The 12,773-nt window shown below is 40.3% G+C and overlaps 1 protein-coding gene across 3 annotated transcripts in view; it reads left to right on the forward strand.

The window, feature by feature from the left end:
* The window catches only part of LOC136702665 (capping protein, Arp2/3 and myosin-I linker protein 3-like), an 83,313-nt gene that overhangs the window by 18,787 nt on the left and 51,753 nt on the right, over positions 1-12,773 (forward strand). For all 3 annotated transcript variants that reach the window (XM_066677815.1, XM_066677814.1, XM_066677816.1), the window contains exons 3-12: positions 4,018-4,068; positions 4,181-4,240; positions 5,741-5,862; positions 6,405-6,499; positions 6,691-6,761; positions 7,753-7,826; positions 8,212-8,287; positions 8,619-8,707; positions 9,440-9,534; positions 10,607-10,693. In XM_066677815.1, the coding sequence (XP_066533912.1) occupies positions 4,018-4,068; positions 4,181-4,240; positions 5,741-5,862; positions 6,405-6,499; positions 6,691-6,761; positions 7,753-7,826; positions 8,212-8,287; positions 8,619-8,707; positions 9,440-9,534; positions 10,607-10,693 (820 nt within the window). The remainder of the gene's footprint in view (positions 1-4,017; positions 4,069-4,180; positions 4,241-5,740; positions 5,863-6,404; positions 6,500-6,690; positions 6,762-7,752; positions 7,827-8,211; positions 8,288-8,618; positions 8,708-9,439; positions 9,535-10,606; positions 10,694-12,773) is intronic.

Consider the following 12,773-nt stretch of genomic DNA (forward strand, 5'->3'; position numbering starts at 1 on the left):
CTCTGCTGCACTCAACTCAACTAACTGCTTCCCTTTTACTGTTTTACTGTTTTCTGAGAGAATGGTGGCCCACTGATGGAAGATTGTTTGCTGGATTCTCCTGCAGACCAGACCAGACCAGCTGCTCACCTTATTATTATTATTATTATGTAGCATAATGACACTTCATTGGTGATCATTTAAAATTCAATCTATAGTTTGATCAGAGGAGGATGGGTCCCCTTTGTGAGTCTTGGTTCCTCCCAAGGTTTCTTCCTCCAGCCTCGAGGGAGTTTTTCCTTGCCACTGTCGCCTTCGGCTTGCTTGCATTGGGCTTTGATTTAAATGTTCTGTCTTGAAACTGTGAAGCTGCTTTGTGACAACGTCAGTTGTAAAAAGCGCTATACAAATAAATTTGATTTGATTTGATTTGACTTAATAAACAAGAGAGGAACAAGCTCCCGGCAACATTAGAAAACATATCCCAGCTTTAAAACTGGAGCATATTTACAGCACAAACCTCGTCACTGAACGATATGAGGGTCAAAAATACAAAAACAAAATAATCATTCATTATTTGGAATTGGGGTAGAATTAATTAGAATTAATCGTGATATTGATTTGTGCTCATATCGTCCAGCACTACTCTGGGGATCATTATCTTACTTACTAAATTTTCTGTGGTCCTTTGTATTCTGTAGATGGGGTTATTGTATTTTAAAATACCCCGCTTCTCTTAGGACCTCAGGTTGTGAATGTTTCTTCATGTAATAAATGTAATCAGAATAACTTTGTACTGTTTTGTAGAGGTCCCTTTGAATATTTCCGTTTTGTTGTAGCTTTGTATACTAAACATATTCAAGAATAAAACATCAAAGTTAGAAGAGCATTAGTTACAACACACAAAATCTGTGCAAAATTGACAGAACCCTTCCTTTCTTGAGCATTCTGCTTTTTCATTCTCAGTTACAGTGAGAGAAGTGTTTGGACAGAGACGGCTTTGCCAGCTCGTAACCCACACAGACGCCACAGAGAGTAGTTAGCCATCTTGCAGTGAACAGAAGCCATGGCTTTCTGTGCTGCGACTTTAACCTTGAGAGTCTAAGAATATTTCTCCTGCTCATCATCCATCATGCTTTATGTAGAGATGCAGAGAAGTGATGCATCAATGATGGCGGTAGATGCAGCATCTTTTTTTTTTTTGTATATATAGTTGATTCCTATCTTGATTGACTTATAGCCCAAGGGAGACACTTTTTATTAGTCATAGCCACAACATACACTCTATGCTCCAAAGAAGACAGCTTTCTTCTGACGTAAATGGTTTTTAGTATGGTGTAGTCCTGTTGTGCTGCAGTAGCTCCTACTCTTCTGAAATGGCTTTGGACTAGATTTTGGAACGTTGCTCTGAGGATTTAACCCGTAAGTGTTGCTGATCATGCCGGCTTGATCAAACACTGTGACTGTTTCAAGACGAGACGCATGAAAACATAGTCACACTGAACATTGCCATCAGTTTCTGTCGAAAAGCAGTCACACAGCTCCAGGGGCCTGGAGGTTGTGGGTTCGATTCTTGCTCCAGGTGACTGTCTGCGAGGTGTTCTCCCTGTGTCCGTGTGGGTTTCCTCTAGGTGCTCCAGTTTCCTCCCACAGTCCAAAAACACATGTTGGTAGGTGGATTGGCGACTCAAAAGTGTCCATAGGTGTGAGTGTGTGAGTGTGTTGCCCTCTGAAGGACTGGCGCCCCCTCCAGGGTGTGTTCCCGCCTTGCGTCCAATGATTCCAGGTAGGCTCTGGACCCACCGCGACCCTGAACTGGATAAGGGTTACAGGTAATGAATGAATGAATGTTCATGTGGGTAAAAAGGCTGCCTTTTTTTAGTAGCTTCATCATTTTTCATCTTATGAAGAAACAGAAAAAGAGTTTGGACTCTACCGACACTTTACTACACTTCAGCTGAACACAGTAAGGGTGGTGTGGGAGGGGCGAACTTGCTGGAAGTGAGAAAGACAGAAGAGAGAGAGAAAAGAGAGCAAAGAGAGAGACAAGACTAATGGTAAACTTTAAATGTGGCATATAAAGGCAAATCAGATACAAAAATGGCTAAACATTAGCTAAGACTCCTAAGGGCTACTGGCATTCAGCATCAAAATCATTATTCAGGTCAGATACAGATGTCCACAGCTCAATAGGACAGTTTTTATTCCTATAGCTAACATTTGGCATTGAGCATGGTGATCTTCAGCTCAGTCCATCAGGTCTGGATTAAAAGACCTCAGTAATAAAATGACTAGGCTTTGTGTGTGTTCTTGCTAAATTGAAATGGATGTGCAAGGGGCAAAATCATTACAGTGCCACCTTAAATACTGATTCATGTTCAGGCCGCTAAGGTTTTTTTTTGATATGTCCTAATCTGCCAGAATATTAGTGAAAATGAACATCAGAGGTCTAAATTATTACAGCCCATCTGTACAATTATAGCCAGGCAGAAACCTGAATAGCAGTGGCACATGGCGTAGATGAAAAAAGGATCCAAAATCAATAGAGAGAGAGAGAGAGAGCGCAAAGGAGAGAGAGCACTAACCTCTTGTCTCCTCTCACTCCAGTGGTTTCTAGGGCAACCTGCAGAAACGTCCAGCACATTGTGGTGTGTGTGTGTGTGTGTGTGCGCGTGTTCTTCATGTGCATGTGAACAGCCATAGGGACTCTATGACAGTATGCTTTTGGACATTGAATATTCATCACAAATTAACAGCAGGCCTGTATTTATTGAGGCATACTTTGCTTTATTAATTACATATTTGTCATTTTTGAAAGTCAGTTGTGTGGCCTATAAAGCAAACAACACATATCATTCTTTCTTCTGTGGAGTACTAAATACTGTTGATTTTTCTATTCTAATAAAACACTGCTGTCTCAGTGGACAGAGGTAGTAGGGTAAAAGGTGTGGTCACTGTCTTGGAACAATGGCTGCAGTCCCTGAACAAACCAGTTCTTGCTCCATAAAAGAGACCATGAAGGTGACCATATTCAAAATGGGTTTACTTCATAGTCTCTTACACATCCAGGCCACTAGGGGTCAATATAATGTCTGTTTCATAACACGAAGGAGAATCAATAGAAAGAAAAATACCAGTAACATTTCCTAGAATTAATTAAGACATAAACCTTGATGTTCTCTTCAAAAATATGTGTTTATGTCTTTTTCCTGCAAAGATAATTTCCACTAGCTTTCTAATGGAGCTTTCAATTGCATGTTAGCCTCAAGCTAATATTGATCTATTTGTATGTCATAGTAGCTTTAGCATAGTAGTTGCAGCTTGTAGCATACATTAAAGTTACACATTCTTTGGACAATACAGATTGCTTCCTGACTCCTTCAGCTTAAACTGGAAGTCTGTCTCTTATTATTATTGGAAAAGCCAGTCCCACACTTGCCCTGTGAAGGACTGGCACCCCTCCAGGGTGTATTCCCGCCTAGCGCCCAATGATTCCAGGTAGGCTCTGGACCCACCGTGACCCTGAACTGGGTAAGGGTTACAGATAATGAATGAATGAAAGTCCCAAGGCATTTGAAATTAAAACCCAGTCTCAAGACTGGTTTGCACTGGAGCCTGTTAGCTTAGGCAAATGCTATACTTGCTAGTTTATGGTATTTTCCTCGTCTCGTGTCACCCTATCAACCATCACAACAGTGGTGAAATTTGAAGGCATATCTCACTTTTTAAAGTAAGTATGGCTGCATCCAAATCCTCATGCTTCCATACTAAACTGTATGTCAAAATAAGTGCGGTATAGTTTTTATTACATAGGGTTGTAGTATGTAGTTTGGAATATCTCACCCTGCTCAAATACCACGACTTAACTAGCCTTCATACGTAAAAGAGTTTTGTGATGTCACAGGTTGTGAATATAACATACCTGTGGCAGAGAGTGATTTAGTGTTTTGTTGATAATAACAGGCCTTTATATGTTAAGTTTTGTTGTATGTTTCCTTCTGAATTCAGCAGTAATGCTTGGACCTTCTTCCCCTCCAGGTACTCACGACATGGAGGCTCCATCTTATGGCTGCAAAGGTGCCGACGAAGGTTAGATTTGGGCGCTTGCCACCAATTTTGATGCAGGCAGAGATATTTAATGCGATTTTCAACTGGAAAAGTCTATCAGCGATTGTGAATGATAAAAAGGGTTTCATTTTAGGTGGAGGCAACCTTTAATTTCCTGGAGATTCGAGCCATGAACACACACCCTGAGATGCAAGTGAGTGGACTGCATACAGATTCCTGTGGTTTTGATCAGGCAGCAGTGTTCTTAACTTAATTACAAGCGCATATATATGCATTGATCGAAACTCTAGCTATTCTCTAATGACCTTAATTAAGGAATTTCAGCTAATTATGACTAACACCTCAGGCAGAGCAGCTTTTAAGAACTAATTGAGAATCTAGTTCTGATGAGCCATGTTCTATGCAGTTATGTTTTAACAGAATATGATCCAGCAGTGGCTATAGTCACACACTGGCTACGTACATCCTGATAATCTTAATAATCTCAGTCAGAATAGAACATTTTTGCATTTGTGCACATGTGAATAGGGTGTGCTACACTGAATTTAATGTTTATGTGATTGAACAATATAGTTGAGTCTTTAAAAGAAAACTAATTACCATTTTTACCTTAAAGTTACAGCTTCAGAGACCAGCACAGTGCTGTAAAAATAAATTACAGTCTGTAGGTGTAGCGTAGGATCAAAAATACCAAATCTCACCTAGTGTTACTTAAAATAATCACCGTATCTGACTACATTCCCATTTGGGAATTATTCCTCATTATTATGGGCAGTGAAATGTTTTATTGTTGTTGTTGTTGTGTGCCTTGTTTTTCTGAACATTTTTTACATTAATATGTATGCCTCATTGTTATATGTTTTTAGACTCATGTTGATAAAGTATTTGCAGAAAATGTACTTCAAGTAATTTTATTATATCATTATACAGGGGGTCCTCGACTTACGACGTTGATCCGTTCCTACGTCGCGTCGTAAACCGATTTTCAGTGTAAGTCGGAACATACGTACATACTGTACGTAAATAACATACTGTAAGCACTTATCCGATCCTAACACCTATCCTCCTTGGTCCCGAGCCGCGTAACCGTGTATTTTTCCGCTGCACACACCAAACACGAAGTTCACGTTACGACGTTTACGACGCAAAACCACTTAAGTCGAAACAAGGCTTTATACAGTAAATGGGAGATGTGTCGTAACCACGAAACATCGTAACTCTGGACTGACGTAAACCCGAGGACCTCCTGTAATATTTATGAATAACAAAAAAAACAGTATTCCTTCATCTCTAAAGATTAACCTGTTAGCCTAAAGCTACGTTTTGGATCATAGTGTACATTATAACGCCTTATAGACTGAAGAGGAGACAGTCAAATTGCTTCCAGGTCCTTGTTTACTGTGATGATCAAAACTGCTATAGAAAATGTATTTTTTTCAGTGAATGTTTTAAACAATCAGCAAACAGGACTCATCCATAGTGCAATGCAAATGACCCCTGACCATTCATCTGTGTCCAGTTTTGTAAATATTTACACATTTTATAAACAGATCCAGCTTGGTTTATGTGCAGTCCACTAATGGTCATCCCTAAGGCAGGGCTCATTTTTTTTCCACAAGATTTTCTTTTCGGCCATCTCAGCACCCTAGTGACAGAAGAGCATTTGTTGTTTTCTCTCTCTCCTCCTACACAGGTTGTCATAGAAACCGACAAGTCAACGTATTCCCTAAGGCTCCAGTCACGTGACCACCTGGACCATGTGATCAACCACATCAACTTTGCTCTGTCTCGGATATTCAACAACTCTATGTTTGCGTGAGTACATGAGAAATACACACACACACACACACACACACACAGACACACACACACACACACACACACACCCTGCTGTCTTTCTTTGAAATCCCTCTTGGGGTAAATGGTTTGTAGACCATGTCAATTGCTTATTTCTCCTTTTAAAAGCCCTTAGGACAAAAATAATTTCTCTCTCTCTCTCTCTCTCTCTCTCTCTCTCTCTCTCTCTCTCTCTCTGTCTCCTTTTTCTCTTTATCTCTTCTTACTCTTGTTCTATTTTTCTTTGATTTTTCCCTTTTTCTCTTTTTGTCATTCTCATGCTCATTTTTTGTCTCATTCTAATCATTTCTTCCTGATTTTTTTTCTCTCTCCTTTTCTTTCTTACTCTCTCTCACTACTTTTCTCCTTAATACTCTTCTCTATCACTCTGTATCTTTCATTTTATTGACTCACCCTCATCTCTTACCCTTCTTCACATTCTCTCTCTTCTCAAACTTCTCTCTCTCTCTCTCTCTCTCTCTCTCTCTCTTTCTTTCTCTCTTTCTCTTTTTCACTCACAGTCCTTCCCTCTGTCACTCAGACAGTGATTTGTCAGATGGAAGCAGGAAGTACTCTCCCAGTTCAGACACTTCAGTGGAGACACAGAGAGCCTGTGGTGTGTTTCGCACATGCACACACACACACACGCACACACACACACACACACAAAATGACAATGACATACTGCTGCAATACATATTGTACATACACTGTACACATGACCCCTACATACAGCTGCATCCTTGCACACTTTCAAATGTGAACACACACACACACAGTTTTTATCTGTTTCTCTTTCTCTCCCAGGTGGCTTCTCAGAAACATATGCTGCTCTCTGTGATTACAATGGCATCAGCTGTAAAGAAGAGGTGCAGTGGGTAAGCTGAGTGATTGTGTGTGTCCAACATGTTTGATGCTCAATAAAAGTCTGTGTAAATCATTGACCATCATTTATTTTATTCATAGGCGAGATTGCGTTTTGTGAAAGTTATTACATTTCAAGGCAGTAATAAGCATGGATAGGTATTCAGTTTATCCATTTCAATGACAAATTGTGAAGCTGATCTGGGTTGAAGCAAGAACAAAGCTCTCAGAGCTGCTAACTTGTTAACTGGGGTTAGCTGGGTTTCTGTTCTTCTAAAGAGACTAGAACGTTCATCAAGGTCTAAGCTTTGCTTTCTGCTGAAGTATAGACTTAAAACATAGCTATAGTTTTAGTTCATCTACGAAAATTTAGTTTACTGATCGATCTTCAAATCTTAGTTTGATGAGAAAATGTGGCACGGTGCCGCAGCAGGTAAAGTCACTGTCACGCAGCTCCAGGGTCCTGGGATTGTGGGTACAAATACTGCCTAGGGTCACTGTCTTTGTCTCTGTGGGTTTCTTCTGAGAGCTCCACAGTCCGGATATTTTCTTACACTACGTGTGAGTGATTGGGTGAGTGTGTGATGTCCTGGTGCCCTGTCCTGGGTGTGTTCCTGCCTTGCAGCCAATAATTCCAGCTAGGCTCCGTACCCATCATGACCCTGAAAAGAATAAAGTGGTTTCAGAAAATACATGAATAACAGAAAAATGGGACCCCTAAAAAGACCCAGTGGACCATCATTCCATCTTAGGTACATCATACGTCTTTAAAATCAAGCTCCATTCTCCTGGTTTTTATATCCATCTTTCCACTATGAGAAGACAACTGCTGCTTTTCTCTTACCACCTGGGGCTGGGGATGATTTAGGATTTATCAAATGATGCAAAAATGTAGTTAAATTTTACCCCGGAATTCCTGTCTCGTTTTTGTGAAACACGGGAAACACTGCTGTGGTGTGTGACTCATAAAAACCCTTTGTTATGAATATTTGTGTTTGTCTTCAGGATGTAGACACTATTTATCATTCTCAAGACAACCGTGAGTTCAATCTGCTAGACTTCAGCCACTTGGAGAGCAGGTATGCGTGTGTGTGTGTGTGTGTGTGTGTGTGTGTGTGTGTGTGTGTGTGTGTGTTGTCAAATCCAAATATTACTAAAGTTCAGATGAAAACTGAATATGGCTGTGAATTAATGCTGGGCGATAAGAGCGCAAATCAATACTGCAAATAATTTAGCATTTTACAGACAATTTTAAAGACAATATTGAATTGAATACTGAATTTCAATTTCGCTTAATTTTTGACTAATTGCACAGCCCTACAATAATTTATAGAAGAAACGCCCTGTTATTAGTGTGTTTTCTATTTAAACACCTAGTCACAGCTAAGCCTTAGCTTCCCAAGTTTGTTGATTGCTCTTGTGGATTTCTGTGTGTGTGTGTGTGTGTGTGTGTCTTTCTTTCAGAGATCTCGCAGTCATTGTAGCATCCATGGCCTACAACACCTGGTTCATTAAACTCTATTGCAAAGACCTGCGCATTGTAACTATCCACTTATGTGCTTTACTTAATATCTTAATATAATATTGTTATTGTATATTGTTAATTATATTGTTATTGGTAAATGTAATTTTTTATTAACATAGGCCAGTTGTTCCTTGAATACATTATTTATTCAACATTCAATCATGACTGCCTTATGAACATTATTATTCGTAGAATTAGTAAAATAATCTTACGCATTCTTACGAATATCTCATAATGAAATCTGATATTTTGAGTGCATCTAAAGTGCTTTAATATAATACAATTCTGCAGTTTTTGCAGTGTTACTAATTGGATTCTCTTTTGTTGCTTTGTTCTTTGATACAAGGGCTCAGAGGTCACTGAGCAGGTCTTGCACACACTCAGTAAGTCATCCAGTCTGGAAGAGATTACCCTGGAGAACGTTGGACTCAAATCGTTAGTTTCTCTTTGTCTTGTTCCATGTGCTTTATGTATGCAAAAGAATACGCCTGGTTAAATAACGTCCTGTTGACTTTCTACATGAAAATATATCAGTGAATCCACCTCATTGGTCATACTTTGGCATGTCTGCATGGTTTTCTGTTGAATGTCTGGACTGAACATACTCAAATCTCCAAAAGGTCCCCTTCCCCTCTTTTTGGTCTAAACATTGGCCCTATCATTGTTGACTGGCCTCACTCTCTCTGGGTGGATTGGATGGCTCTCTTTCTCCCCACATCAGTCTTCCTCATGCAAGCCAGTGTGGGTATCTGTGAGCTGGTATAGCAAATCTAGTTAGTTAGTGTTGAGCTGTCCAGTGGCGTCGTGTTAGTGCGGTTCAGAAAGATGCTGCAGTAAACTTCTTAGAGGAAGCATGTGCTCGCCCTCACTCTTCCAGCTTGGTAGCATAGTGTGTGATAGTGTGGGACGTCCTGGCTAATGAATGGGTGGATCTGGAAATGACTAAGCTGTGGAGTAAATACATATAAAAAGTGTGTTTACTTTAGAAGATGTGTACTTCTTTTCACTTGGAAAATGAATAAAACATATCACAATGAAGTGCCCAAATTTTGCATGCAACTGTGTACATACTCATTGGTATATTCCCGGTTGACACATGCATTTATATGAATACAAAAATGTGTGTGTGTGTGTGTGTGTGTGTGTGTGTGTGTGTGCTGATTGTAGTGACTTTCCCCAGAAGCTGTCGGTTGCACTCTCAGAGAATCCAGCTTCAGTGATCCACTCTCTCAACCTGGCCCATAACACACTGGACAATCAAGGTACCACACACACACTCACACACACACACACACACACACTCACACACACACACACACACACACACACACACACACACACACACACACACAAACATTTATATTGGTTAATGTCTGGGTACTGAATTTCTAACTGCTCCTAAAAAAGTATGAGAAAAATGCTAAAAATAATGTATTCATATTTTATCCACATATTATTAAAAATGATAAAATGATAACATTTATTTGCAGGAATTTCTGCATATTTTAGTGCACATTTTCACAGTTTGTTTGACAAGTTTAACATATTGGAAAAAAAAACAGTAATTGTTTACTACAAACAGAAAATGCAATTGTGTATTAAAACAGTAATTGTATGTAAACAGTAATTGCTAAAAAGGGAGTGAGTGACTACAGTGTTTCCCTTATTTCATAAAGCTTTTAAACTGTACTCTTTAGTTAATGTACGTCTTGGTGTGTTTATGAGTGAATATCCCACACGACAGTCCGTTTGTCTGAGCACAGTTACAATAAAAATGACTCATTTTCTCTAATTTTCATCACACTCGTATTTATGACGCTTAATCTGTGCTGACGTTCAGAGCTGCCTCTGTCGGTATACTTTATCTCTCCTTTTTCTCTCCAGCTCTTTTCATTCTCTCGTGGCTTATCTCGCTCTGCCTCGCTGTTTATCTCTTCTCGTAAATCATTTCAATGAGACAGAACAATATGAGTCCTCTTTAATTAAGCCTGACTCCCTCAGTCTCTCTCGCCTATTCTCTCTCTCACACTCATTCTCTCTCTCTCTCTCTCTCTCTCTCTCTCTCTCTCTCTCTCTCTCTCTCTCTCTCTCACTCTCTCTCTCTCTCTCTCTGTCTCTCTCTCTTCATGTCTTTCTTTCTGTCTTTCTCTCACACTCTTTCTTCTTTCCACTCCCCACCCAGGAACAACACCCAACATACATGTTCCCTATTACTTATCTTGCTCTCTCTCTCTCTCTCTCTCTCTCTCTCTCTCTCTCTCTCTCTCTCTCTCTCTCTCTCTCCTCTCTCTCTCTCTCTCTCTCTCTCTTTGTTTTTTTTGCCCCCCTCTCTAGGCGTGTGTAACCTGATCCAGCAGGTGTGTCGTCTCAGTAAAGGACTTCGTCTCCTCAACTTGTCCAAAACATCCCTCTCCTCCAAAGGTGAGCAGCACCCCCTAGGGCCACTCTTTATTTACATTCTACAGTTACGGTATTTGACATATGCTCTCATCCAGAGACCAGAGAGACTTCTCTGATTTCTCTTAGGAGTCTTGCCCAAGGATTCTTATTGGTATAACATGGTGTTTTTGACTGAACTTGGAACGGAACCCTAGACTGCCATGGGGTTGGTAGCATCATTACCCACTGGGCAGCTATACCATCCACCTTATCTAATGGTATAAATAATAAAGTAATATAATTAATGCCACAAAACCTATTGTATTTGAAAACAGACAAGAAAGCTATGGTACATACAAGACATTTAAGACGTTTGTCTAGTTACTGCTTCTGCTTTCTTGGATTGCTGTGAGGAATCGATTGTGATAATGAGGTCAAGTGCTAATGTTTAATGATCAGTTCTCGTTCACAAACTCCAGCTCACCCCATTGGTTTAACTTGGATACTGTAGTTCCAATGTGCCACAGGCCATTGCTGGGGTGGCTTTATACTCCTCTAGCCCATGTTTGCCATTGGGTTTGGTGACTTTAGGCTTCTGTGTAGCATAGCATTTGTCAGCAACAGGTGGTTCATCTTTAAAACAGCTGAATTTACTAATAATGTGTGGCTAAATACTTATGGACATGTAGTGTAACACACACAGACACACGTTTTTAACACAAGCCAGAATTTTCCAATGCTGTGTGATGGATTTTAAGAATGTGTGTTCTGAAGCTACTACACACACACACATGCAGAGATTTACACACATAATCCAGCCTTAACACCCTTCATACATGATTTATGGAAGCTTTGTGTCAGCTGTCCTCCCCGTAAAACTCAATGGCTCAGGAAAAAAAAAAGCCCAAACAAATGTAAAATCCTAAACAAATGGAGAGAAATGTTTTTTCCTCTCTGTCGAGGAACAGCCTGCAGCTGGCTCTAATGCTCACGCGGTGAAATATGCATCAGTGAGCTCATCAAACTTTTACATGGCAAAAATGTGCTTTCAGTGAAACAGTGGGAGCTCGGGAATTACATGCGCACCATTATTCACGTCCGCAGACCCCAATATTTCTCTTTTGTCTGAATCACCACGCTTGAATCTTCTGTATTGTATTTGTCTCACCCTTGGTAAATGAAGTGCCTGTGCCTTAAGGGCTTTTTAATGTGTGTGTATTTGTGTGTGTGTGTCATCTTATAAAAGAGTATAGTATGCACTAGGCTTGGGCGGTATAACAATAATACAGTATACCACGATATTTAAATATGTGGACAGTATCTCACAATGAGATATTTATGACGTGTGTGTGGTGTGTCAAATATCTGTTCTGTGTCCTTAAGTACACATCCAAAAGGTTCATGTATATGCATTTAAGAGAGCTTTGAAAACACGTGGGGGACAAAGACACAAGCCCTGTAGCCCACCCCAGTTGTGAGCTTACTGCTGAGTTTGGTTAAAAGAGAGAATGAAGCTAAGAACCGACAAAACACTTAAAAAGACCCTTCACTCTCTGTGCACCGTCGGCCTGTGCTGAGCCGAACTGCACAGCGTCGAAAACCCCTTATTCGACCCACACCCTACACACAACACTAGAACCCTGGGACTGCGCGACTCCAACACTGTGCTGCCCTTCACTATGGGTTGTTTTAAAACATTTACACTTTGTTCCTTCTCACTATAACACATAGACATTCCAGCCCACATTCAGCCAAAAATGTGTCATGATTGTGCCCAGATGTTCTCTCTGAGAGATCACAAAATTGGGGCCTGGGGGAGTGCAATAAAAAATCACGCCAGTGGAAGCTGGCATGCACCTGCAGTTAGGGCCAATAAATTATCTTTATCTGGAGTGGTGTCAGCAGTCCTCAGCACTTTAACCATTCAGATGCTGGAAACATCGTTGGACCAAGAGCTAACACAGTCTGTGAAGGACTGGTGGCCTACCCAAGGTGTGTTCTTGCCTACTGCCTAGTGATTCTGTGTAGACCCACTGGGACCCTGATCAGTGTGGAGAGTTTATAAAAGATAAATTAATAAATGAATAGTAGTACCAGTAGTTTGAAGTTGACTCTGTCTTGT

This window comes from Hoplias malabaricus, chromosome 7 (assembly GCF_029633855.1).
Source record: "Hoplias malabaricus isolate fHopMal1 chromosome 7, fHopMal1.hap1, whole genome shotgun sequence".
Classification (NCBI taxonomy): Eukaryota; Metazoa; Chordata; class Actinopteri; order Characiformes; family Erythrinidae; genus Hoplias; species Hoplias malabaricus.